Consider the following 27,533-nt stretch of genomic DNA (forward strand, 5'->3'; position numbering starts at 1 on the left):
TTTGCTGCCTAATGAACTACCTCTGTAGTTCTGGCTGTGATGTCATTAGCATCTCATTGCCTTGGGCACCAACTCAGGAGAGAGAGTCTTAAGCAGTCCCCGAATCCTACAGGAATTGTACCAATTTACTTCATAACAACTAATCCACCTCCATGACCTGTCAGTTCCTACCAGCAGAGCAGACCCTGTATGAGGATGGGTCCCTCGCTTTTATCATCCTCGTACGCTCCTGAGTCTAGGTGGGTCAGTATGTACACGCCTAAGGCCATGGGCACATCCACAATGAGATTCGAAACATTGAGGATGCCAACATTCTCATTCCACAATATTCTATTGAGGAAATTCATCCACTGGGTGCTGTAGGATACAGATTTAGCCTAAAGCAAATGGCATTTATTTATAGCAAACTGTATTTGCAAAATGCTTTGCAGTTTTGGGGTTGTTAACTACATTCCAGGTTGGCTGTTCTTCTACTTATATGAAAGCTAAGTGTCATGGCTGGACTCCAAAGCCTCCCTGAGAGCAATTCGATGAATTCTGCAAACAGGGATAAGAGGGGGCCACGCCCCTTCTGGGCACCTGGATGCCCTTGATCAGAAGGCACTTTTGCCAATTATAATCTTTTAAGACCTTAACTGTAGCTCCTTTCTTATGTTCAGAGTCTCTGTAACTTGTTGAAATCGCATATTCATTTTATTAAGAGACAACGTAGTGACTTAAAATACTAGAGAATTTCCACCAGGGATCTAGAGGGCAGAAGAGGCAAGAAGTACTTAAGGAATGTAACCAGAGTGGGAGGTGGAGGGGAGAGCCATTGAACAATAAGGAAATGGGGGGGGGGTCTCCTCTCTGCGCTCTCCATGCACTCTCTCTACCTCCCACTCCAACACTGAGGGGGAGTTAAAAGCAAATGTCAAAGATCAGACTCCCCTAAAGCTTTGAGGATTTGAACTACTCTCTCGCTTGCCACAGACATGATGTTATAGGTGCTCTCTCTGGGCAAAGGGAGATTTATCTGGGCTTTCACCACCGGACTCCATCATTTTAAGGAGTATTTCCCAATTGTGCCTTTAACTGCGCATGGAAAATGCATTTCCTCTTTGAAAAATCTCTCTCACACACACATCTCTATTCTTTGCTGGAGCCTGAATGGATGGCTTTGGGAGTTCGCTGCTCATCACTTCTATATAAATCCAGCTCCTTTCTAGACAGCTCCGTACTGCATGACCAGGGGGCTAGAGGGTCCTTCACTGGGCCTGCTTTCTATGAACCTGAATATTTTCAGGAGAAAGAAAATAGGATTCTGGATCAAAACAAGAGTTTGGTGGTCTGCCACCATCTTCTTTTGCATCCTCCTTCCCACGCCTCTCTTCTCCCTAACCGTGCTCCTGCCCGGATATTGAAGGGGATTCGTGGTATCTTGATTTTGCTTGGGACAGTCAGAAGACAGCCACAGGGAATAGCCTCTCAACTGTTTACAGCAATTACAAGTCTTAAGGATGGAGTGCTGGAGGGCTGGGAGGTGGTCACTCAGCTCCACTGTGTTTGGGGATTCGGTGCCCTCTAGTGGCCACATCTGGCTGTCAGAACGGTGCACCCTAAGTGATAAATGGGCAGGCGTCCTACCCCTGAATGCGTGTGGAGTGTGTGGTGGGCAAGTGGGGGGCAGAGTTCCTGGATATTTGGGGATTCAAGGCGAGAGGAAAGGAATTTGGAGGCATATTATCTCCACTTAGAAGTGTCACTCCATGTGAAGGATATTGAGGGAGGATTTTCATTCTCCGTCTCTCAGAATTACCTGTCTCTTGCTCTCTATTGTTTCTCCTTAGGATACATTTTCTGGAATTAGGCTACTCATTAAATTTTTTTCTTATTCCACTGGAAAAAAAATGGCACTGTCACACACTTTTTTAAGTTGCCAGGTGTTACTTTTCCAAGTTTATTTTCTGTATAGTACCAGAGTGGCCACACAGAATTCATTGCAAGATTTTTCCTCTCACAGAAGTCATTTTACACTTGATATCGCCATCTAGTGGTCATCTCATGGGACCTCTTTTCCCCGCCTCTGTTGAATACACTCCACAAGGAGGGCTGTGGGTTGAGGAGATGAATCTGATGGGAAGGGTCACGAGGGCCCTCCAGGAGACACTCAAGCTCCGTGGCAAGGTTTGTGCAGCAAAAATTTTTAAATTTTGTCTTGAAAAGACGCACTGTGTTTTTACTGATTTTTTTCTTTTTTTTTTTTTGGAGTTTCATTCACTTCCCCAATGAATGAAGGCCTTTTTTTCTAGAAATCGTATCAAGAATCCAAGACCTCATTCACTTCTTCTCCCTGCCCAGTCTATATAGCCTGTTGAAGAAGACTGAGGCCTGGCCAGGGGCTGGGTGAGGAGAGTCCTTCCAGATTGTGGTCATTTTACAAATACTCTCAGCCATGGGACCGACTGAGTTGCATAAGCCTGAATGTCAATCAGGATTTACATGTGGCTCAAGGGACCTTGGGGCTCGCTGGTGTGGGCTCCTGGACCTCCCTATTTGATAACATCATTCTTGGTTTTGGTACGTGTAGTTTTGCAGTTTTTATAAACTAGGAAAGGCTTCAGTTCCACTCTGGGTTTGTTATTAAACAAAAAGCAAATGTGAAATGAATTGTATCCCGTGTTTGCAGTCACTGAGAGAATCCTTTGTGTTAGTGAGCAGGGGGAAAGCCATGTCAGTGGAGTCTCTGGATGAAGATGCCTCATCCACATAATGAGGGTGTTCATCTGGGAGACAACAGTGCTGAAATGTCTCATGACGTTTCCAAACAGGTTCATATTACATAACAAACAAGAGACAGGCGAGCAGAGCACTCCCTGGACCCCACAAGAGAGAACCTTGTTATCAAGTCAATCAGTTGTATCCCGGTCACCTTCTGGAACCTTCCAACCATTTCCCCCAGAGATCTGGCCCATCGAGTACCGCATTTCCCCCAGATCAGGCCGAGATGACCAGAATGAATGTTCTAGATCTGCCCCTTGTTCCTAAAATCTCTGTGGTCTGCATGAAATTGTCTCATGTTCGGGACTTGTGGTGTCACAAAAGGCCAGGGGTGTAGAAAGGAACCCAAGGCAAAGGTAGTCTTGGGTCAGCGGACCCTACTTCCATCTTCCTCTGGAATGAAGAGGTTAAATGGGAAATCATGAAGGCTTGGAGGACAAATATCAAGCCATGCTTTCTTCCATAGGGAACAAAGTATTATGTTCGGGTAGGCATTTCTCATCTTTGACACCAAAAATAAACCAAGAGTTTCTCTAACTACCTTTTTTACTCATCAATCGAGGGCGATGTGAACCTGTTTCTTTGGAGTGCTTTGGAACGCAGATCTTTTTGAAAAAGCCAGAACTCCCTCCCCATATTCAATACATTGATGGGTAATGAAGCAGAGAAGTCCTCTTCTTCCCCCCAATGACTCAAAGGCTTTGGAATCTGGCAAAACTGGATTCAAATCCCAGCTCTGACCACCTACTACCCTTGTGTGATCTTAAGGCTCTTGACCTCACTTTCCTCACCCATAAAATGGATGCAATGATGGAAGTCCATGCAGAGAGTTCTTGTAAGGGTTGAAGGAGGCCTGGACCGGATCTCACTTCATAGTTTAGGTAAATCTTACCTGTGGTTATAATGAAGACTGTTATGATGGTGGTTGGCCATGCACTAGCCACCGGGGTGTGTGCTTTAAAAACATGTTGTCATTTATTCATCACATAACGCTAGAGGTAGTACTAGGAATATCTTCATTTAATGGATGAGGGAGCTGAGTCCCGGAATAATCACTGTTGCTACTGTTTGTATTCCTGACGACAGTCCTAGATCCTGCACATGCATTGAAGATGCCTCCCTCTGACGGGATCAGTGGAGCTGATGATTCTCCGAAAGGAAACAACCTGATCTCACATTTAGAAGGCTGTTTCCAACTCTGTTGGTTACTGGGAGGATGGGTTCCCCCTATTCAATGGGAGGTCAGAATCACATCCGTTACCTGCCAGTGACATTTCGTGACCTTCCTACGATTTGACTCCGGCACTCGGGCCACAAGAACATGCAAGACCTTGCTCTTTCATGATCCTTGCTCACTGTTCCTTTTCGTTTTGTGTCCGGCAGGCAACTCTCCATCCGATGAGTCGGAGGAGCGGGAAAGAGACCCCAAGGTGCTGACGTTCCCAGAATACATCGCCAGCCTGTCAGAGTCTGGCACCAAGCGCATGGCAGCTGGGGTCCGCATGGAGTGCCAGAGCAAGGGACGATGCCCCTCATCCTGCCCCCTGTGTCATGTGACATCCAGCCCTGACACTCCTGCTGAGCCAGTTCTGCTGGAGGTGACCAGAGCAGCCCCCATTTATGAACTGGTGACCAACAACCAGACCCAGAGGGTAAGAGGCCTGGGACCCTTGACTCTGGGAGGCCTGAGCAACAACAGAGGGCTTTCCAGATGGCCTGGGGGGTGACAGGGTGTAGTTGAGCTCCCTGCTAGAATATGGATAGTGAGACTTTTTGTTGAGCTAATCCGGGCACATCATTTGTTTAGATTTGCATGTTTGCATATGAAATCAAATCAGTGCATCCACAACACCCATGGTAATGAGTCAGGAGTCACAACTCAGCATTAGGGTAGGTCCTTGAGCAACAAGGGCTGGAAAGAAAAAGGTGGAGAGGGAGGCATGGCATTCGTAGTCACTAAAGGCCTTGTTCAGAAAGCCTCAGGGGACAGTCGTGAGAGGAGGCTCAGCTCCCCTAACAGATCCCGAGCCTGGACCAGCTGCGAGGTTAGGAGGAGTGCGTCAGGCCCAGGTCCCGAAGGGAAGGGTCTGGTCTTAGCCTGGAGGGGATGGTTTTCTGCCCGTCACTTTGACTCTCAGAACAAAGACCATAAAACACCACATCCATGCAAATCTTCTGCCTCAAATAATGCTACTAGATCATGACATTTCCCAGCAGCACCCCCTTTCCCTCTGCGGCTCCCTTTCCAAAGGTGCTGCAAGAAAACGAGTGGACCCAAAGGGATAAGCTGGAGACCTGTGGCTTAGCTCATCTCCTAGCTCTCTGATCTCCTCAAGGACAGACAGAACAGAGTGGGTCAAACACACAACAGCAACGGTGATGACGATGACAAGAATAAAAACACGAAAGCTCAGGGTGTGGGACTTTTGAGACTACAGGCAAAGGTGGCCTTGGGGACAAGACATAGTAGAGTCGGAGCAGAGAGCTGCTTACCTGCCTGAGAGGTGTGTCCATCGAGGTGGGGCCATAATTGCTTTCTCTGTCCTCTTTTAAGGGACACCTGGTGTATCGTGTTGTTTCATAGGTGATGCTCAGACCAACAAGGACAGATTTTGCACACGTGGGCTTCCCTCACCTTTCCGCCTCTGCCACAGACATTTCACTGAGTGTTTGAAGACAAGGTTTCTCAAAAGAATAAATGGTTCCTTTGGCCTATGAATTCCTCTTCAGTCTAGTAGAAGTGATTGGGGAGGAGGAGTTGGAGAGAAAGGCCCACGAGAGGGGGGTTTACAAGGATGAGGAGGAGGAGGGGTTGGTGTCACTGTGGAGACCCAAAGCTGCAGTGGCTTTAACCCAGCGCCCTTACCTGTCTTTTGTGAGCACCCAAGGCTGCTGGTGCCCCAAGATCACCTGTGCACTTGACTGGGAACAACAGAGGCAGAGAGCACACTCCCAGCCCCGTGCTGCGGGACAAGGTGTGCAAAGCTGCAGAATAAGGAAGAGCCTGGTGGGAGAGGAGGACAGAGACTCATGGCTTCCTGCAGGGGCGTCATGAGCATGATGGGGAAGCTAGAGGAATCTGTCCTTCATCATCCCCCTCTCTGGATCTCCTACTTGCCACATCTTGGCCCCTCCCTGTCTCCCTGCACTGGTTTCACGAGAGTGGTTGGGAGATACCAGGCATCTGGTTGTATTTTGAATATTTTAATTTCTAAACGCATAGACAAGGTGGCCGAATCGGTTCAGTCACCATCACGTATTTGTTCTTTCTTATTCCTCAAACGCATTCTTTCTTCTCTGCTCATTCTCTCTACTCCTCTGCTTTTCCTTCCAATTTTCTCTTTCTCCCAAAGAATGAGGATGTGGAGTGTAAAAGCAAAGGAGGGGGTGGGGGTGCTAAGTCACAAAACCTGTAAGTCAGCGTGTGTTCTTATCCCTACCTCTCTGGCATGTCTGGAACCAATTTTCTAACCTCTCTTGGTCTCCTTGGCCTCCTTCTCTGGGACCAGATAATCTATGATGCCATATTTCAGTCTGTGATTGGAAACAGCCCAGAAACCAGTAGGTGGAGCCGTATAACCCACCAGGTGTCCCAGACCCAACAAACTTGAACTCACCATCTTCCACCCCAAACAGCACAAACATTGTGCTTCAATCTCAGTGAATGGGATTCTCTTCTACCAAGTTGCCCCAAATGGAGACCAAGTATGTTTCCTTTCCTTGTCACTCCCTGACATCGGTGTATCACCAGGGATCACAGATATCTTGAATCCAGGGGCATCTGGTAGCTCAGTCGCTTGAGAGTCCGACTTCGGCTCGGGTCATGACCTTGCGGTCTGTGAGTTCAAGCCCCTCGTCGGGCTCTGTGCTGACAGCTCAGAGCCTGGAGCCTGCTTCCGATTCTGTCTCTCCCTCTGTCTCTCTGCCCCTCCCCTGCTCATGCTCTGTCAACCTCTGTCTCAAAAATAAATAAAAACATTTTTAAAAGTTTAAAAAAAGAGGCAAATACCTTGAATCCATTCTCTTGTTACTGTACCCCCATCACAGCCTATTTCAGTCATCCACTGTAACATCAGGCCGCCATCTTGTTACAGTAACCTCTTACTGGTTTTCCTGTGAGACCAGTCAGAGTTTTCTCTCTGATGTGGATATCTGGTCCTACTGCAGCAAGATAAATTCAGTGGTTCTGCAGAATCTGTTACATACAATCTAAAATCCTTAGCATGTCATTATAAGGGCCCTTCATTGTCCCAATGGTGTCTTCACTTACATGGTTAGGGTGTACCCACTCTATACTTTATGTTCTATCCTCCAAATTTTAACTCTTTGTACCTCCTTAAACACATTTTCTGTTGTGCATCTAGCCCTTCACACTTGTCACTCTCGCTCCCAGGAATGGCTTGTCATACATTTCTGCCACTGGCAAACTCCTGCTGTGAAGTGTTTCCAGGTTTCAGCTCAAGCATCACCCGCTGTGACAAGCCTTCTCTTGTTCTCCGAGGCCAACCCATGTGCCTTCACGGCACATTGTCTGTATCCATACATCTTCTGGAACGCGTATCACCTCCTATCACAAGTGTTCACATGGTTCACTCTCCTGGAGACCCTGAGAAGCACTCGTTCTTCTGTGGAACCCCAGTGCCGAGTTGTAGTGGACACATAGTGAGCACTTTGCTGAATCAATGAATGAAATGAATAAATGGAGGAATGAAGGGACCGGTGAACTTGGCTCAAAAGTTCAGCTGCTTTCCTTAGAACAAAATAATAACAAAAATGGGGAAATCCCATTTCTTTTCTGGAATCAGGATTAAATCTCATAACAAATGAGGACTCCCCAGGCAATGCCTGACACATTGCAGATACTAAGAAAAACGTTAATTTTTTTCCCCTTCCTTTCCAAAAGGCCCTCTTCTTGATTCCTCTCTTCTACCCTGTCCTGCCTTCTGCAGCTAGCTATGACCCAGGATTGAGGGAGTCAGAACTCGTGGAATTGTGTGAGTCAAAAGTGGAAAGTTAAAGCTTTTGAAGAAATGTTTGTTGTCATAAGTGTTGGTCCTTACTCCTTTGGGTTGGAAATCTGATAATGTTGTTCCCCTATTTAAAACACTTTAATGGGGCACCTCAGTGGCTCAGCCAGTGAGTGTGGACTCTTGATCTTGGCTCAGGTCATGATCTCACAGTTCATGAGATCGAGCCCCAAGTCTGGCTTTGTGCTGACAGTATGGAGCCTGCTTGGGACTCTCTGTCTCTCCCTCTCTCTCTGCCCCTCACCCACTCTTTCTCTCTCAAAAATAAATAACCATAAAAAATAACCATTTTAATGGCTTGCGGCTGCCCTCAGAATGTGACACTGCCCCTCACCATGGCCCACACGACCTCTGTAACACGCCCCACCCCTTCCTATTTGCTGAGAACCTCTTCCCCCTTCACTCTGTCTCTTAGAGCCAGAGCAACCTTTTCTCCATTGATTTTAGAGGTCAAGTTTCATCCAGGCTGAAGTCTTCTTAATATTGGTTTCTCCACCTGAAACACTTCCCCATCTTTTGTAACCAGACTCCTGATCTGTCCCTCCAAGTTCAATAAAAACACATCCTCAGGGAGGCTTTCCCAAACTCCTCTGTGAGACCGGCCGCCCTCCTTGTCCCTCCTGCCACATTTCACCCTTTTCCGTTGGAGCCCCACCACCCAGTTGTAGTTATTTGGCTACTTATGTAACTTGTGCTTGTTTATTCTTTTGCTGCAAGATTTATGTGGGCAGAGACTGTATATATCTTATGCATCACTGTATCCTTAACGCCAAGCACAGGAAACACCCCTACAGGTGCTTGGCTAGTAATTGTTGATGGAAGACGGTAAGCGGGCAGCCACAATTTCCTCTCTATTCTACCGATCTCAATGAAAGTCTGTTTTCTTAGTTTAGAAAAGTATACTTTTGATTTGAATTTGGTTCAGGCAGGCAGAGCATAAAGTGAGCACCTACCGTGGGCCTGGCTTCATGCTGGGAACTGGCAGATCCAGCGTTTATGAAGAGAGCTTTGCTAGAAAGAGCCTGAGATGTAGCATGGGTCACCTTGAGCTCGGGTTCTGTCACTGCCCCCATTCACTAGCCCGTGACCCTGAGCAGCTCACCTCACCTCTTTGACTCTAAGTGTCCTCCACTGTCAATCATAACCATTTTCCAAGGAGCTCAAACTAAAGTGTTAGCCCTACAAGGGCCTTGAGATTCTAAAACTGCACACAGATTTTAGTGATACTCAGGAATTGGCCCCTGCTCCCTAGACGCTCCCAACCTGAGGGATTGGGATGAGGAAGATCAATATTGACCCTTATTTTCAACTATGTCAAGTTCTGAAGCAACGTAACTTGGGATACTGGTTTCAGCGTGGACGTTTTGATTTTTGTAGGGCTTTCTCTCTCTCTTTTTTTTTTCTTCTTCTTTTTTTTTTTTCTCCTTTTCCTTCCTTCTTTCTTTCCTTTCTCCCTCCCACCCCCCCTCCCCGTCTCTTTCTTTCAGTTTCTTGGCCCCAGATTTTCCATGTGGGTTTGGTAAGAGCGGGTCAGAGAGAAGAGACTCACAGGAAAAGCGGCGGCTGCAGTAGATGGGCTGACCCAGAGAGAAAGCTGACCTTGGCCAGCTTGGCCAGCCATGTGCCATGCGGCCAGCCTCCCCCTCTGCCCATCCCTGGCCTGGGGTTGAGGCAGCAGCACCCCGCTGAGGGGTCAGTGCCCATCAGGATCTGCTTCCTCGCCAGAGAATTGCCCCATCTCAAGTTCTTCTCCTTGACTGGTCTAATTTTATCCTTTGTCCTTTCATTTAATAGTGAATATCTGCTATGAAAACACTGTATATAAAGAATTGTTCTAGGCTCTGCGGCATTTATAAGCTTCCCCATAAGACCCCCCTGTGTCATTCGAACACAATAATAATTGCTGACATTTATTGATGACTGCTGTGTACTATTTATATGCGACTAGTGCGTGCATAGCACAAGTACTATGCTATGCCCTTTGGCGTATATTATTTCATGTGATCATCACAACCCTGTAAGGAAAGTGCTGTTTGTCTCCCGTCTTTCCAGTGAGGAAACATTTATGCAGTTGGCCCAAGGTCCCACGGCAGTGATTGGCAGAGCCGAAGTCCTCACCCAGAGCAGACAGCTCTGGAGCCCGGTTCTTAGTGTGTCGGCCGCACTTTCTGCCCTCTACCAGGAGAGAGAGGCCTCATACGCAATCACAACCCAAGGCAGAACTGTGTAATTATCGTACGTGGGGTACAAGGCGTGCTGAAGGAATGAGGAAGCCATGCTGGGCAGGGTGCAGAGGCCACACAAGGAGGCACAGAGAGGCATTTGAGAAAGGGCCAAGGGCCTCAGGGCAGAGGAAAGGGAGGTAAGGGCACTGTATGGGACAGAGGTTACTGTCGCTAGGGCCCCGGATGTGGAATGACGGCTGGAGTAGGAGGGAGAAGTAAGACTTGCTTCCAAAGTGATAGCCCTTCACCTGTCACATTAATGAGAGAGAGGCACCCTACAGGTCCTGCGAGGTCTGGCTTCCCAGAAACGGTCTCCAGGGATTAGGAATTTTAGCTCAAAAAATGGTGAGGCAGTGCCACAGCCTACTGCCCGGATATTATTTAGAACCAAGCAGAGCCCTGGTGTGCCTGGGTGGCTCAGTTGGTTAAGTGTCCGACTCTGGCTCGGGTCATGATCTCTTGGCGTTGGGCTCTGTGCTGACAGCTCGGAGCCTGCTTCCGGCTCTCTGTCTGTCTGTCTGTCTGTCTCTGCCCCTCCCCTACTCGTGTGCTCTCTCTCTCTCTCTCCCTCACTCTCAAAAATAAATAAATGAACGTTTTTAAAAATGCAAAAACCAAAGAAGCAGACGGAGCCTCGATTCTGTCTCTCGACTGTGGTGGCCCAGCCCCGACTCCTGGACGCGCTCACTCTCTCCCCTGCCCTCTCTTGCAGCTCTTGCAGGAGGCCACCATGAGCTCCCTGTGGTGCTCAGGGACTGGAGACGTCATCGAGGACTGGTGTCGATGTGACTCCACCGCTTTTGGAGCTGATGGACTCCCCACCTGTGCGCCTCTCCCACAGCCTGTGTACGATTCCCCTTCTCTGCCTCTGTTGCATGCACGCCTCCGCACGCTTCTGCACACGTAGATTACAGAGGGTCCACTGTGTGCAAAGCAGTAGGCTGGGTGCTGGGTAAGAAAACCGCGAGGCAGTACCTGCCCTCGGCCAGCTTTCCATCTTCCGGGGGAGGCAGGCACACAGAGAAGCTGTAGGTAGAAGACAGACGATAAGAGTTCTATGAGTTCTATGAGACGTTTCAGCCAAGTGTGAAAGGGAACGGTCAAGTCTGAATTTGGGGAATGGTGAAGCCTTCATGAAGGAGGTGGCCCTTGAATCTCTCCCTGAAGGTGGAGGGGTAGGACAGCACGTGCAGAAGATCAGAGGATAAAGTGGTGCCGCAAAGGAGGAAGTGAGAGGCCTGTAGCGAGCCGCTAACTAGGCCAAGGACGCCCTGGGTGGCGGCACCGTGTGGAGCCATTAGGTACTGTTATCACTTTCATTTAAGAGATAAGGAAATGCATTCAGATGGACTGAATTTTTCCAAGGTCACTGAGCAGGAAGCAGAACCACCACCGCTAAGAAGCTGGGATCTCAGCCGTGATAGTGGGGAAGGACACGATAGAAAGATGACTTTAGGTAGAACCAGCAGGGGGCAGTGGGTGACTTGTTGGTGGGAGGGGGAAAGAGGGATGAGTTGAGAATGGATGTTAAGACTCCTGCCCCTGTGGCTGAGAAGATGAATAGGCCACAGCTGAGAAAAGAAGCAGGCTTGGGGAGGAGACTGTGTTCGTGTGGACCCATCTTGGGGTTCTGTCGGGGCAGTCCTAATGGAGATAGATGTTCAGTGGTCAGAGGGAAAGACAGTCTGGAGCTCTGTAGAAAATATAGACACTAGGGGGCGCCTGGTTGGCTCAGTCGTTTAAGCACCCGACTTCTTCGGCTCAGGTCATGATTCCACGGTGTGTGGGTTCAAGCCGCACGTCGGGCTCTGTGCTGACAGCTCAGAGCCTGGAGCCTGCTTCGGATTCTGCGCCTCCCATTCTCTCTCTGCCCCTCCCCGACTAGCGTGCTCCCCCCCCCTCTCTCTCAAAATAAATAAACACTTTAAAAAAAAGATAGGCACTAAAGATAAGATTTAAATCAACCCCAAAGAAATGAGAGATGCAACCACAGCTATGAGAAAGGCTGCTCCAGAGTAAGTATAAACTGGGAAGAGGAGAGTTGGGGATGAGCATCAGGGGGTATGTGCCTTTGAGGAGTGAACAGAGTACAGAGGGCTGCTAGGGTGGTTCACGATGAACGTGTCCAATTTCCTTGCCCTCAGGGGAAGGCTGAACAGAACTGGTGAAATTCTTGTAAAGGGCCTGAGGCAGGAACCGCCTTAGCCTCTACTGTGGCATCTGCCCTAGAGGTGAAGCACAGACATATGGTGTCTAATAAAGAGTGCTGGCAGGAACAGCCGGACCCGCGTGGCCCCGTGGGTTGGTGAGGCAGAGAAAGCCCAAAGGGAGGATCAGGACCAGCGGGAACAGGAGGGCCGAGTCAGCAAGAGCGAGCCGGCAGGAGGAAACCAGCAAGTGGGAGGCCGGTTCTGTTGGACGCTGCCCTCTGGCCTGTTGCATGGGAGCACAGGTGGGCATTACCAACGGGCCAGGATGAGCAGGAAGAGAACCGAGAAGGAGGAGGACACAACAGTAGACGGTCAGTCCAGACCAGTGTTGTCTACACGACCTCTCTCTAAGGGTAGTTTTAGATACACCGGCCCTTCGTTTCTTGCTCTTTATGGCCATGACTTGGACCTCTTGAGTCAAAAGAGAATCAAGCTCATTGTCAGTAGAAGTCCTTTCTTTTGGTATAAAGGGGGCCACTGGAAGCAGATGATGCTTCTGGATGGATTCACCAACTAAGAAAATTACCTTTGACACAACACTGAAGCCGCCAAATAGTTATCACTAGGTGGACACAAGAGCCAACCATTGGTGTCTTAGGGCTGATTTTTTCTCCAAACCTGTGTTTACTATATGTCATCGCTAAAGATCAAATTGGGCTAACTTTCCATAAGCAGAGGTTCCATAAGCAGGAGCCTCTATTAAGGACTTCACTTCTTGTGTCAACTTTAATCACTTCTTTAGTGGCAGACGTTAGTTTCTTGAATGTTGACTGGTCATTGGAAATAGAAATGCACTCTGGTTTTACACGAGTCTCTGTAATCACGCACGCTATTTTTCAGGAGAGGGGGGCTTCAGTCCATATTTTCATAGAATCTGAGTTCTCAGAAAGGCTTAGTTACTCACTTAAGCTTCCTAATGCTTTTTCTTCAAAATAGCACTCTGCATATGACTCTAATTAATGAATTTGTCAATATCCGCACTGTTTTGGGTCTACTCCATCTTTAATGTCATATGCAAACTATGAGCTGCTTCAGAGTAAGCCACTAAAGAGCATGTGTTTTGCATTATTTTCCCACTGGTTAAATTCCTTGCTATTGCTCCCACAGCCTCCCGTGATTTCTTCTTAAAGTTCTTATCACACATTATTATAAGCACATGTATAGTTGTCTATTGACCACTCCCCTGCATCTTTAGCCCCAAGGTCATTCTTACAATAGGTGTTTAACAAATATTTGCTGAATTGAAATTGACTTTTGCTTTAGTGTGCTCCATCCACAGTGATTCCTTGCACAGTGATCCCTGAGACCAGTGACAGGCATCTGTGACCTGAGTGGAGACCAGAGGACGATGATTGTGGGAGGTTGTGAGATATGGGACCCAAGGCCAAGGGTGAATGGCAGGGATGCATGTGAAGGAGGGAGACTGGAGTGAACAGGAACTGGGAAAATCCCCAGAAACCCGTGGTCTAGGAAGAAACAGGGAATTGGAAGCAAGTGAGAAAAGTGAGACACACATGCAAAGTCAGAACAAGGCAGCAAATTGAAATCACGGGGACCATTAGGAGATCCATACCACCAAATCTCAATTATGTGTCTTGAGTACAAAGAGGTATGAGATGGGAAGGCAAAAGAGTGGCCAAAATAGACAATCTGCATGGAAGGAGGAGACTATGAATTGGGAAAAGCAAAGAAATACTGGAGTTGGGAATCAGGATATTCAAAGAAACCTGAGAGCAAAGAAAGAAACTGAAATCAGAGTTTGCAGACACAGGACATCACCCCGAAGAGAACTTATTAACATGTTGTCACATCTCTCTTGTCCAGTAAAGCCCCCATGTGTGTTGCCTCCACACCGAGCCTGTTGCAAAGCCCGGCCAGCAGATCCATAGCAAGGATGGAAGCCAGCGTTCCCCCCAACAGGGCAGATCCTGGTAACACTATGGAAACTGAGCTGATCATGGCCTTGTTAATGCAGGGCTCTCCAAGACACCACTTTCACTGAGCCTTCGTATGAGCTTTTTTAAGCACATTTTCCTATTTTCAAGAGCAAATCCAGAAATTATATTTCCAAGCCATATAAAGGGCCACCCCGAAAGCCCTATCCATTGACCCCTGTAAGATGCAGGGGTTCATTCATTTTTGAGTCACTTACTTACAAATATAGGTTGAGTTCCTAACCTGTAACAGGCACTTAGAGTAATAAAATGTAGATTTCCGGGATCTTCAAGAACCATTGGTCCCTAGTGAAGGAGACAGGCGCTCAGAGAGATCATTGTAGCAGTTGGTTAAGAAAGGTTAGAAGGAAGACTTCAGGGTGTAACCGTTGAGAAGATGGCCAGTATCAGAAAAAAATTGAAGGTGTCAACAGGGACCCCATGTGTTGTTTCTTTCTGTATGCACTCAGGCTGAGACTCTCCACGGTTCATGAGCCCAGCAGCACCCTTGTGGTCCTAGAGTGGGAACACTCAGAGCCTCCGATCGGGGTGCAGATTGTAGATTACCTCATCCGTCAAGAAAAGGTCACTGACAGGATGGACCACTCCAAAGTGGAGACAGGTGAGCATCTCCGACTTCCTGGGCTCATCTTGATCCATTGGTGAAAAGAAGAGAGAAGAAAAACGCCCTGCCTCCTGGCCTTTGCTCCCGGTCCCCTGTGTCCCAGGGCAGTGCAGGAGGAGCGGGGACAAGCTAGAACAGCCATCTTGCCCACGTAAGAGTTTTTGCATGGCGAGCTATCTGACAAAGTCTTGTTTTGATTTTGTTTTTCTTTTTGTTTATTACAGAGGTGTCCATTTCACTGCCTCTAGGCACACTCACAAAGAAACAACAATACAGTACACTAGTTATCCTAGCCCACAATTAGGAAACAATTCTGTGCTAACCACTGCCATGATTACAGAAAAAAAAAAATTCCTTTGCTAATAACCCCCCTCCAGGCACAAGCATGTGCAAACAGATGTGCTTACCCCGTGTCTTGTCCTAAAGCAAACTCTGCTTTCCCAGGTCCAGCTAGAAGAGGGAAGTCTTAAAGAACGGGAAACGCCCCATGAAAAATGTTCCATGCCTTAGGATTTTGCTGCCTACACGTAGGGAAAGGTCAACATAAATCGTGCCTAAGACTTACGCGTGAGTGTGGTCGCCAACGGGAGAGTGGCATCCACAGTCCGACTCAGGGTACATGGCTTCTTTTGAAACCATCACTCGGGCTGAGAGACCTATGCAGTGCCTTCGGGTGTGGAGAATGTCTCTTGCTTCCCCGAAGGCTCTTTTCCTGCTGTGTACAGGTACTGCAAAGGTCTGGCAGTGACCACTGACCACAGCAGCTGTTCTCTGCCCTCGCCAAGAACATTTCATAAAAGAGCTCACAGATGGGGTATGCATGTCTTGCATCCGGAGTTGTATCTGCATTCACTCTGGACAAACGGCTCTAAATTGACGAAACACGAAACAGAAGAGCCAATTCCTTCTAGGTCTTTTTTCTCTGCAGCAATTCGAGAAGACTGGGGACCAAGCAGTGTTCATGTTAAGTTCTCATTGAACTGACGCCATGCCCTCACCGCTTGGCCGTCGTTTCTCATGGCCTTTTCCGTTCCTTCCCCCTGGGCAGAAACGGTGCTGAGCTTTGTGGACGACATCATCTCTGGAGCCAAGTCTCCTTGTGCCATGCCCTCTCAGGTGCCCGACAAGCAGCTTACCACCATCTCTCTGATCATTCGGTGCCTGGAACCGGACACCATCTACATGTGAGTGACACACATCCGCCTAGCGGTTCTTTGCCCTGAACGTCCTGAGGCTCTAAGCTCCTTCTGTTTTGTTGCTTGAGTTCCTTCAGAAACTTGGGGAAATATTTTGAGTTTCTCAAGTCCTCTCCCCATCGACGTTAGGGAGAGCTTTCTAGGGCCTGGAAAGGGAGGATGAAGAAAGACCGGATAGCCCCATCCTTCAAAGACTCTGCCACGCAGAGAGGACAGATATAAACAAGTCACTTTCATATCGGGTAGGAAGAAAGAAATGCTAGATGGGAGAACAAGGAACGTGTGGTAGAAGGCAAAAGGAAGGAATGGTGAATTCTGACTAGAGTGGACATCGTCTGACTTGGGTTGTGTACAATTTCCATAGGTAGAGTGATGTTGGAAAAGGCACAGCAGCCTAGGGAGCCAGCAAGGGCAAAAGCAAAGAGGCATGAAGGTGAGTAGCAAGTAGTCCCGTAGAGCAGAAGCAGATGGTGAGTAAAAGGGAATGGAGGAAAGTGAGTCCGGAAAAATAAAGTGAATGCTGTAAGTCAGGGGAGATTATTCATTTTGTTAGATGAAAGGTGTAGAATGCCAAGAACTCTGCTTTTTTTCTTTAAATTTTTTTTAATGTTTGTTTATTTTTGAGAGAGAGAGAGAGAGAGAGAGAGAGAGAGACCCAAGTGGGCGAGGGGCAGAGAGCGAGGCAGACACAGAATCCGAAACAGGCTCCAGGCTCCGAGCTGTCAGCACAGAGCCTGACATGGGGCTCGAACCCATGGACAGCGAGATCATGGCCTGAGCCGAAGTCAGATGCTCAACCGACCTGAGCTGAAGTCGGAGGCTCAACCGACTGAGCCACCCAGGTGCCCCAAGAACTCTGCTTTTTTAGAAAGCTAGCTCTAGTGACTTTGAGAGAGTTTCTAGAGGTTAGAGATGGTCAGCACTTTTCTTCAAAGGAAATACAGTGGACTTCTGTATCATGGCACTTGGAACAGCCCTGCGCTCTCAGGGAGCTCTTCCTCATTTTGCCCTGAGCTCCTGGAACAATTGTAAAATATTTTGTGAAGCAGAGACGTAAAAGACTCCAAAAGAGGGAGACATGGAAGGAGTGTAAGTCATGATGGGAAAATTGGCGGGGAGGGGGAGAGGCAGAATTCCTAGTGACGTCATTCTGGGACCTTTTGACCCCATCGGTATGAAAAACATGTAACAGTTTACAGATGAGGTCACAAGAGTAGAGTCAGAGTAGCCAGAATAAATCATCTCCATTTCCACAGTTAAAGAATTCAGAGGTGAAAAGCCCCAGAAGTGTGAGTGGCATTGACTGCAAAATGAACTTAGATGCTCAGCCTGCATATCTTCAATCTAGGAAAAAGAGTAACTAGGGGGCCATACGAGTAAAATACATAAAGACAAGGGATATTCTAGAGGAGCTGGGAAATACAGAGAGCCTACTTGTGATTCTTAGTGGCTCTCGTGCTGTTGGGCAGCACGAACCCTGTATGAGCAAAGCTTCTTAGCTTTAGGAGCAAAGATTAGGGAGGGTGGACCACCTCGCCTGCTGTCAAATGCCTCCAATTCGGTGAAACTGGAATTCTCATTTCTAACAAAGGCTCCATAATTCCTGCCACTAAGTCACAACTGTTAATTAGGAATTTTGAAATTCCTATGAGCCAGCCCTTACCCATCTTGGGACCCTCCTCATGTTGGCCTGACTGGGCCATATTTCCTGATCAAAGACCGGAGACCGATACCTTCTCCCACTCTGCTATCTTTGGGGAGCTTCCAGTATTGCTGTCTCGTATAACACGAACTTTCTGTCAGTGTGGATTACTGGGGAAGTCAGAGACAGCGCCCCGGGGGGCCGAGGGAAGGAGCAGCCAGCTCTGCGGCACTCCACTAGGTGGCGCTGCAGATCACGCGAAGAGGGCCGTGGAGGGCCCGGGAGAGTCGTTCCTCTCCGCAGAGGATCAGGAGAAGCCAGACCTTCAGTCCCTGGTGCAAGGAGGGATCCCTGGATTAGTTGTTGGAAACACTTGGCCCCTAGCCTGGTTTTGTTTCTAAGCACTAAGTAATTCCAAGCAAGATTGCAACTAAGTTTTCTGATCATTAAAATGGAGAGAGGTCAGCCTTCGTTTATGGAGCGCTTACTATGCCTGGGAGCCTCGGGGACCCTGTGAGGTCGGGGTTTTGCTCCCATTTTATAGTTGAGGAAAACAGAGGTTCAGCAACACGGAGTAACTTCCGCAGAATTGCAGGCTGGTTGTCTGGGGTGTGGCGGTGGTTCAGAATTGAATCGGGGTTTGCATTTTCTTCACTCACTGCTTCTCGCTCCCCAGCCACTCCAGGCTGCTGCCATGACCTCATTACCTCACACGAAGGCTTAGGGCTGGTTCTTCTCCTGGGCTGCACGGAAGGAGATGTGCATTTCAGCCCAGCTGGCTTATTTTGCCATCCTATCTGTGCATTTTATTTAATGCATTAAAAAAACATTCTTCTGAGGATTCTCGGTCCACAGTACAAAAATGTTTAAGAATCCCCGGTTGAGATCCCACAGTTTGTGAGATTGAGCCGCGCGTCGGGCTCTGCACTGACATTGTGGAGCCTGCTTGGGAAGCCCAGAGGATGAGAAACTCCAGTGACCGCCATTGCTGAGGATCCAAGCAGCCACTGGGAAGCTGTGTGGGGCCGGTGTGGCACAGAGGGACCACTCAGACCTAGGAGGAGAGGGCTGGCGGGGAGAGAAGGGTAGCAGGGTGCCGGAATTTGGACCAGGGTCAGATGAGGTTTAGGACCAGGCAAGATGGTGGATCTGAACCAAGGAGCAGAGGCCAGTGGAACAGACTGAGCCGCCTTGTGGAGATAGGAGGGAAAGCCTAGCACCGGCCCCAGCCTGACTGACAGCCAGGAGCCCAGGCAGTCCTGCGGGGCCCACAGGTGTGGTCTGGGCCCTGCCCCCAGGCAGCTCGTCACATTCTCAGTCCCAGCAGCCCGCGTTTCCACTTGGGGCTTCTGGTCCGTGGTGGGGTGGAACTAGCCGTACATGGGAAGCAGGCCCCCCAGCCACAGGCAAGTCAGGACCCCTGAACGCTGGCTGTTCCGCTTCTGACTTCAAAAGGGAGAAACTGTCCTCGGCCCTCTGCGTCACCGTGCCATCTGAGCACAAGACAGGACAGAACAGAATGAACGTGATTTGCTCAGTGTCGCCGGTTTCCGGGTATTGTCCTCGGTCTTTCGGGACGTAATGATCTCATTTCGGCCTCACAGGGACCTGCAGGCGGGTTCATCATCATCCCGTTTCACAGATGAGAGAAAGGAGAGCTCAGAGGATTTAGCTGTAACTCCCCACGGCGGGGAGTGGGGCCTCGGACCCGAGGTCTGACCCCAGGTTCCTTGGACACATACGTCCTCGCTCGGCTCAGTGGCCGTCAGAGTAGAAGTGGAAGGCTTGTTAGAGCACCCCTCTGGAGTTTCCGATTCAGTAGGTCTGGGCCGGACGGGAGAACTTTTATGGCTGCCGAGTACCCAGGTGAGGCCGATGCCGCTGGGCTGAGGGCCCCCCTTTGAGAACCACTGCTCGGTGCCCTGATGCCTTTCTGCCAAGTAGTATACCCGAGGCACCCCGTTACAACCCAGGACCCGCCGGGAAGCCACGAGAGGCTCTGGGCTACGCACCTCACGACGTGAGTGGTAGCAGCAGGTTGACACAAGGCTGCGAGAACGGCCGGGGCCAAACCCGCCCAAGCACAGCTTGACTGTCAGCCAGGCCCTCAGCTTCTGTCTGACGACCATTTCCTCCCCCTTCTGCCAGGTTCACCCTGTGGGGCGTGGACAACACCGGACGGCGTTCCAGGCCCAGCGACGTGATCGTAAAGACCCCTTGCCCCGTGGTGGATGATGTCAAAGCCCAAGGTGAGTGACGCCGGGGCCGGCAGAGCCTGCGGGGGGCCGAAAGCGAGAGCAAGGGAGTCAGACAGAACGTGGGTTCCGCGGAGAAGGGGGAGGATGCGAGGCCCAGCCCAGGGGCGGCACCTGTCTGATCGCCTCCGCCTCTGCCTGTGGTGGAGAGCCTCACGGTCCGCCGCTATTTCACACGGTCTGAGAGTCAGGCAGCTGGCACGACACGCTGACGAAAGCCCTGGGCACGCACAGGCGACAACACCAAACGCTTGGGTGTGCATCGAAGTGCCCGTGACCTTAGCCCTCAGGACCCTGATCCGGGCACTTGCTGGCTTCGTGTGTTTGTGCACATCTGAAGGGTTATTTTGAATTAAAGCATAGAGAGTCTGCAGGTGGGGAATTAATTACCGTATCCCCCCCCAAAGATGTTTCCAAATCCTTAATTCTGTATTTCAGAGTATCCATGGGCCAGTCCCTTGGTAGAGAATTGTCCCTCTTCAGTGCACCGGAATAGGCCCTTGTCACTTAAGGGGTTTGCCTCTGTCAACATCCGTGGCACAAACAGCCCACTTGCTAGAGATCCCCTTCCTCATGTTGCCCCCTGGCGCGTCTCGAGAGCGTCCCCTGCTCTGAGGCTTATCACGTGGCCTCCAGAGCCAGGATTTGGCCATCCCGGGCACCCCTTCTGCAGAGTTCTGATGCCAAGCACAGTGCCCTGTCCAGCCACCGCCGTCTCTCTGGTGGCCTAGGGCCGATTTGATTTGCACGTGAGCGGAGACACGGGCCGGCTCTGGCGGGGGGAGCTCCGGCCGTGCAAGTTTCAGGAAGGGAAGTGGGGTGGCCACGCTGATTGCTGGCCCCGCCGGTGGCCTTCCTGCTGGCTCCTGGCTCCAGGAGTATCGGGTTGCCCGTGAGGGACATGGTCCCGCAGCGTTCCAGGGGCACGCGCAGCGATGTGAAAACACACAGGGAGGAGCGCCCCAGACCTACGTTAACTGGAACCACTGGCGGTAGCCCTCACAGCTCCTGGAAGGATCCTCGCAGTTACCGCCTCACTGAACGCGTGTGGCCTGTGAAGAGCGCGGTTATTTTCCACACAGCGATCTGCCCCTGCTCGGGCCCCTTCTTAAAACTCTTCAAGGATTGCCACGCCTCCCGTGACAGAGACCAAAATACTCACCAGACACACGGGACCTGACTGAGGCGACCCTGGCCCGCTTTGCCAGCCTCTTCCTGTCCCCTCTCCCCATCAATCTCTGCGTCTCTGCCCCACCACCTTTCTCAGGTCCCCCACGCCATTTCCGCTCTCGCTGCCTCCAGTGCTCTCCACCCCCAGCCCTGAGCGAACCGATTAACTCCCCTCCGCCTGCAGATTCGGGATCCGGTGTCCCTTCCTCAGGACAGGCACTGCTGGAGGTTCCGCAGCACCGCGTTACTTTCCTTCGGAACATTCATCTCCGTTTGTTAGTATCCTCACGGGCCCAGTATCTCTCACTGGACAGTGAGTTCTGCTAGAGCGGAATCTGCTTTGTTGGCTCACTGTCACGTCCCTAATGCTTCGAAGGAAGGCAGCATGGTGACCGACTGGTGACAGGAAAATTTAGGCTCTGGAGTCAGACCGTCCAGGTTCAGATTCCTGATCTGCTGGCTACTTGACCTTGAGCAGCTGACCTCACCTCATGTCTCCGTTTACTGATCTATAAAATGGGGGAAGGGATAAGACTACCCTACCTGATAAGAGTCTAATAAGAGTCAAATGAGCGAATTTACTTTAAGTCTTTTTCTCGTGCCCATCCCGTAGGAATGGTGCAGTAGATGTTAGGGAACATACATTCTAAGATGGCGCCCCTCATGGCCAACCTGATACAACTGGAGTCAGGAGCCCAAATGAGGTGACGTAAGGGGTATGAGCAAATTGCTTGGCCACAACATTTCTCTGGATGAAACTGGCTCAGCTTAAAATTCCAGCCTCAAAGTCTCCGTGACTACAGAAATGCCGCCACTAACCATGCAGAGTCTGCTTTCCGATAGGGACCCGGTAAGCATTTACTGAATGGATAGAATATTGCCCCCATTTTATGGGTGCAGAAATTGAGATTAGGAGTCGAGTGAACAGCTGACCAGGGTCACAAAGTGAGCAGCTAACAGCCTCGGCACTCAGACCCATTATTTGACATCAGTTCCCACTTTGCCTATAATGTTAAATTAGATATTTAGAAGGTCATTGTGTAAAAGAGTGAAAACCTGTCTTTGAATGAATAAAAGACCTACATTTTAAGCAGAGTGTTCAAGTTAGGTGGCGGGGGGAAAAATCCCCCTTTTTAGAACTATGAGAATCCACTGGGACGCTTCTCTCCAGAGTGAGATAGGGTTGGCTGATAGGGTATGGACCAAATGACTTTGGAAGGTCTCGAAATCCCTAGATGATGAAACCAGAGCCTGGGGTTGCAATGAGAGGCTATCTGGACAGGACCGGCGGCCCCCTTATGTCATCACTGTTGATTTCTTACTCCAAGCCAGAGAGGAGCAGGTTGTGGGAAGGTGCCCCAGTTATTTCTGTTTTGGAAAATTTGCTGATGTCTCTGCCAGCAGAAGTAGGCCCCTTGGACTTGCCTGCGGAAGAGGCCGCAGGCTGGTGGGGCATCAGGGGTGGGATCAGCAGGTAGGAGATTTGTAGCACAGTGCTACCTGGGGGAACAGGTGGATAGACCGCGACACTGGACCAAAGAATGGCCAACGTAGAGAGCTGGCCTGGGAGAGACCACTGTTCTGCTTCTCTGTGGGGCTCCTTTGGGTTAATTCAGCCCCCAAAGTGAATCAAGACGTGCGGCTGCCCCCTTGGGCTCCCTGACAGAGCAGAGTGTCTGGAAGCCCAGCAGACCAGCTGGGGAGCAGGAGAGTCAATTTATTGCTGAGAGAATGACACAGCGTCACCAGGTGCTTTTACTCTTCAGCCAAAAGGGGGTCCTGTAGGGGGCAAACGTGCAGATTAATGGCTTGGACTAATTGAGGGGATCCTCACAAATTAATACAGTTCTAGCAGCTGTACCAAAAAACCATATGCTTTGCCTCCTTCAAACCCAGATGGTGGTCATAAATATAACTCACTTGGGTCTGAGTTTAAATCTAGTAACAAATGGGAATTACCTTTTAAGTGACCCGGAGCATGACCTCGGCTCCTAATTACCCAGCAGGAAGCTAGACTCTATTCCTTGTACGCACACTTTTCCTATGAAGAATTTTATCACATCATGACACTAAAGCCACTGAGCCAGTGAGTTTCTCGTCATGTTCTCCTGAAAGCACCCTTCCCGGGAGGAACGAGCTAGTGTCCACGATAAGACGAGCCTGGTCTCCAAGCTGAGGGCAGAATCTTAACTGGCATGGTTTGGGAAGAGGGTGGAGAAGAATACACGCGGATACTGGGGGAAAATCATTGCAGAAGGAGGAACAGCACGAAAGAGATGCTTGGTGTGTTTAAAGATGTGGAAGGAGGCCCCCATGGTGGAGAGGGATGGGGAGGAGAGAGGGCAAAGAGGAGTTCAGAGGGACTGTGGGGCGGATCCCGTGGGGCCCCAGTGCAGGGCTGAGGATTCAACCTGGGATTCGGAAGGGAAGCAATGGAGCCCTTCAAGCGGAAGAGGGACGTGATTGGACTTCACATTGTCCGGGAGCATTCATCTGCTGTGCTGAGAGTGGACTCCAGATAGCAGGTCCGAGATAGAAGTGGGGAGCCAAGGCTGTGGCAGTGACAGAGGAGAGGGGACGCTTGCGAGGGCCGTGGTGCCGAGTGGGCCGGTCCTAAGTTATTTTGATGGTAGGACCAAGAGGATTTGCTGATGGCTTGGATGTGGGACAGGAGAGAAAGAGGTCATGCTAGGCGTCATATGTTGTGACAAGGGCTGGGCAGGGGTGTGTTGAGAATGCCAACGGAGCACGAGCAGAACCACCTAGCTCAGTGGCTTGTGACTGTCCCCCAGCAGATCCCAGGAGCCTGTGTGAAGACAGAGAAGAGACAAAGGATGGAGCAAGCCGGCTGAGGGCACAGGCCATGGGCCATGTGGATGGTGCCAGGTAGAGAAGGAGGCAGACAGAGCCGATGCCTGAAGTGAGCGGTGGTTTCTATCGCTGAAGGACAGATTTGACGGCAGGAAGAAGTACAGGAAGTTTGAAAGGAGGTTGTGTTGACAGTATGTGATCCTGGGATTTACTGGGACAAAGCTGGAGAAGGTCTCAGACAGGATAATTGACTCCTGATGGCTGGGGGAGCTAGTCTTAAAGAGGACTTCCATGTCGACAGTGAAGTTGCCCTAAATGGTGATGAGAAATGAGGTGGAAAAGATGAATTAGATGCCAGATTCTTTCTGGAAGAATGGTCAGGAAATAAGCAGGGGGAAATAGGAAGAGGCAGGTGAGTTTCTAAGGTGGAGGGACGCTTATGTATGTACGGAGAGAGCAGTAAATTGTTCGCAAGTACTCGTGAGAGGCTGAGAGGCTGCCCTTCTCTGGGGGCATGGGAGGATTCCTCTGTGTGGGAGAATGCTTCAGAAAGGTTTCTGCCAACACAGGGACATCAGGAACGTTTGCCAAGGTCAAGGGGAAAGGGAGAGCTATTTGCCATATTGCCGGTCCCAGAGGAAGCAAGGAAACCCTTGAGAGAATTAATTTGTCTAGAGCCGTGGTTCTCAAAGTGTGATCAGACCAATAGCAGCAGCCTCACCTTGGAACCTGCTAGAAAGGCAAATTCTCAGGTTCCATCTGAGACCTACTGAATCAGGAACTCCATAGGAACCATTAATCTGTGTTTTTCACAGGCCTTCCAGGTGGAGAATCAAATTTTATTCCCAGGGCTGAGAATCACGGGTGTGAAGGCAGCACAGAGCAGCCGGGGGAGGTGAGAGGCTGCAGGGGAAGGGGACAGAGGCTGGAGGGTGGGGGCGGGCGGTGTGGACAGTGCCAAGAAGGACAAAGATAGAAGCCAGGTGGGGTTCCTTGCCCTCATGTTTTCATATAGAATTCTGTGATCAGTTACTTCATTGTGGGGCCAGACAGACCCAGGGACTCATGACAATGGTGCCTTAGGACCTCCATTCAAGGAACTTTCGTTATAGCAGCAAGGAAGCCATTAGGAGGATAGATGCTTCCAAGATTCTTGTTTATTTCATAGTAAAAAGACCAGCCACTGGGACGCCTGAGTGGCTCAGTGGGTCAAACGTCCGACTTTGGCCCAGGTCATGATCTTGCAGTTGGTGAGTTCGAGCCCCACATCGGGTTCTCTGCTGTCAGCGTGGAGCCTGCTTTGGCTCCTCTGTCCCACTCTGCCCCTCCCCCGCTCTCACGCCCTAGTGCTCAATCTCTGTCTCTCTCTGTCTCTCTCTCTTTCTCAAAAGTAAATAAACAAAAAAAAGAGCAGCCACTGCTGGGGTATAAGAAAGTTCACTTCTGCCCCAGGAACCCCCCCCCCCATTCAAATAAGACTGTTTCCCACAGTCTCTTGGACTCCTGTGTTTCAGTATCTCTCTCATGCCATTGGGAAAAGCTTGATCCAGTGATGAACCAGTAATAATCATAATAGTAAATAATAATAATAAAATAACATCCACCATCATTCGACTCTCACTCATCTTACTCCAAACATGGTGGCTTATTTGCTGTTTTCGGATATGCTGCTCGCCATAGCCTAGGAGCTCTGTGCTGGCTTGCCTCTCCCTGACATGCTCTTCCCCACGTCTCCTTGCAGCTCATCCCCTCCCAAGACCTCCAGGTCCTGGCTCCAGGGTCATCTTTGCAATAAGACCTATCATGGTGGGGCGCCTGGGTGGCTCAGTCAGTTGAGCAACTGACTTCGGCTCAGGTCATGATCTCGTGGTTCGTGGGTTCGAGCCCTGCGTCAGGCTCTGTACCTCTTCCTACCACTGGACCGTAGTGCCTCGAGGGTGAGGACTTCTGTCAGTTTCTCCCTGATGTAGCCTGAGTGGCCTAGAAAAATGCCAAGTACATGGTGATTGTATTGAATGGATGAATACATGTATGCTTACTGTGTCCAGACATTGTGCTGAAGAAAGGCTTTATGTTTAACACCACTTAGTCTCGCAATAATCTCGGAAGGTGTATATTATTCACCGTCACAGAACAGAAAAGTCGACTAAGACCCAGAGAGGTTAAGTAATTTGTCCAAGGCCACACAGCTAGTGTAGTGGAACTCACCTTCATATGATGCTATATGCCACGGTGCCTGTTCTTAACCATCCTCTGCGTCTGAGGGCTTAAGTCCCAGCCCTGTTGGTTTATTCTGCTCCCTAAGAGGTATCGTTTCCCTTTTAAGAACTAGTAACTCAGCTTGATTTTTTGTGATGAGTTATGTCTGTAGACTCCCTGCCATCCCTCCACCTGCATTTTAAGTATTCCTGAACACCATGCATTTTAAAGAGAGGAAGGACATATTCCTGTTTTGGATAACCCAAGACTTCTGTGAAGCTGAAAGCTGGGTAAAATGATAACTAAAAATACCTTGTATTCTTTTCCATTCTTTGAGTTAATGACTTCTTGAGATGCTATGAAAGTTAATGAAATAACATCTCTAAATTTCGTCCGTGGAAATAGGAGGAACCAGAAATACTCACGCGCCAGGAACCTAGCATATAGATCCCTCTGAATATAGCATCGCGCTTACTGATGTAGGCTTGTAAGCACACCCTGGAGTTAGATTATCTTGGTTTTAGGAGATTTATGGTGGCACCCGGGCCTCTCCCACCTGGCCTCGGGCATATGTGCTGCTGCTAATGGAAAGCATCAGCCTTCTCTAGTTGGATATTACTGTTGTGTTATGAGAATAGTAAATACACCCGAAAACACCTTCTCAGCCATCTCCGTTCCTCTGCAGAGACAGTCATAACCAGGGCCTGGGGCCAGGGATGCTATTTCCCATCACCAGAAATAAGAACAGAGAGGCATCAATAAACAGAACCCCAGCCCTCCCTATCTGGGCTCTGGTCTGATCGCCCACATTCTTCCTCCTCTGGTCTTTCTTCTCTCAGTACACATTCCCCTCCTCTCACTGCAAACAATACGGCTCTTAGACTGGTCTCTCTGCTCCTGTCTGTCTCGGCTCCAGAAATGACAGGCTCCCTGCATACTTACTGGGAGTCCCTCTTTCTCGACACCTAGGGGCCACCTTGGGTCTACTAGAAACAGTCACCTCAGATGTGCATCCACCAGGATTCTGCCTCCTGTGTCTCAAATTGGTGAAACACTCCAATCCCCTGAGCATTAGTGCCAAAGAGTAACAGAGGACAGACATGGTTTTAAATCTTGACTCCAGCCCACACTGGCTATGTGACCTTGGGTGGGTGACCTGGCCTCTCTCCGAACGTCCTCGTGTGTAGGATACAGACATTCGTATCCATCGTGCAGTGATGGTGTGAGGATGAGAGTTTATATACGTAAATTTCTTAACAATCAAGAGACCGTTAATAAGTAACTAGAGGTACTATAGATCGTTATATTCTAAGTCACTGTCCACTTTACCTCTTGATCCTATTTTAACAACCTGAGAATTTAAAAATCCTGAATATCTCAGTGGGTTTCTGGACTGAAGTTATTTTTAATGCAGTTAAGGTGCTGGCCATCAGAGTTTGATTGCTAAAGGATTGGTAGAGTGTGGGATAGAGAAATATC

At 49.5% G+C, this 27,533-nt stretch overlaps 1 protein-coding gene across 2 annotated transcripts in view; it reads left to right on the forward strand.

The window, feature by feature from the left end:
* ASTN1 (astrotactin 1) overlaps window positions 1-27,533 on the forward strand; it is a 300,064-nt gene that overhangs the window by 266,709 nt on the left and 5,822 nt on the right. For both annotated transcript variants that reach the window (XM_047077313.1, XM_047077314.1), the window contains exons 17-21: window positions 4,144-4,412; window positions 10,725-10,858; window positions 14,627-14,778; window positions 15,830-15,965; window positions 19,768-19,868. In XM_047077313.1, coding sequence (XP_046933269.1) covers window positions 4,144-4,412; window positions 10,725-10,858; window positions 14,627-14,778; window positions 15,830-15,965; window positions 19,768-19,868 — 792 coding nt within the window. The remainder of the gene's footprint in view (window positions 1-4,143; window positions 4,413-10,724; window positions 10,859-14,626; window positions 14,779-15,829; window positions 15,966-19,767; window positions 19,869-27,533) is intronic.

The sequence above is a fragment of the Lynx rufus genome, unplaced genomic scaffold (assembly GCF_022079265.1).
Source record: "Lynx rufus isolate CCGP_SWC_20201006 ecotype Redwood Valley unplaced genomic scaffold, mLynRuf1.p SCAF_15, whole genome shotgun sequence".
Classification (NCBI taxonomy): Eukaryota; Metazoa; Chordata; class Mammalia; order Carnivora; family Felidae; genus Lynx; species Lynx rufus.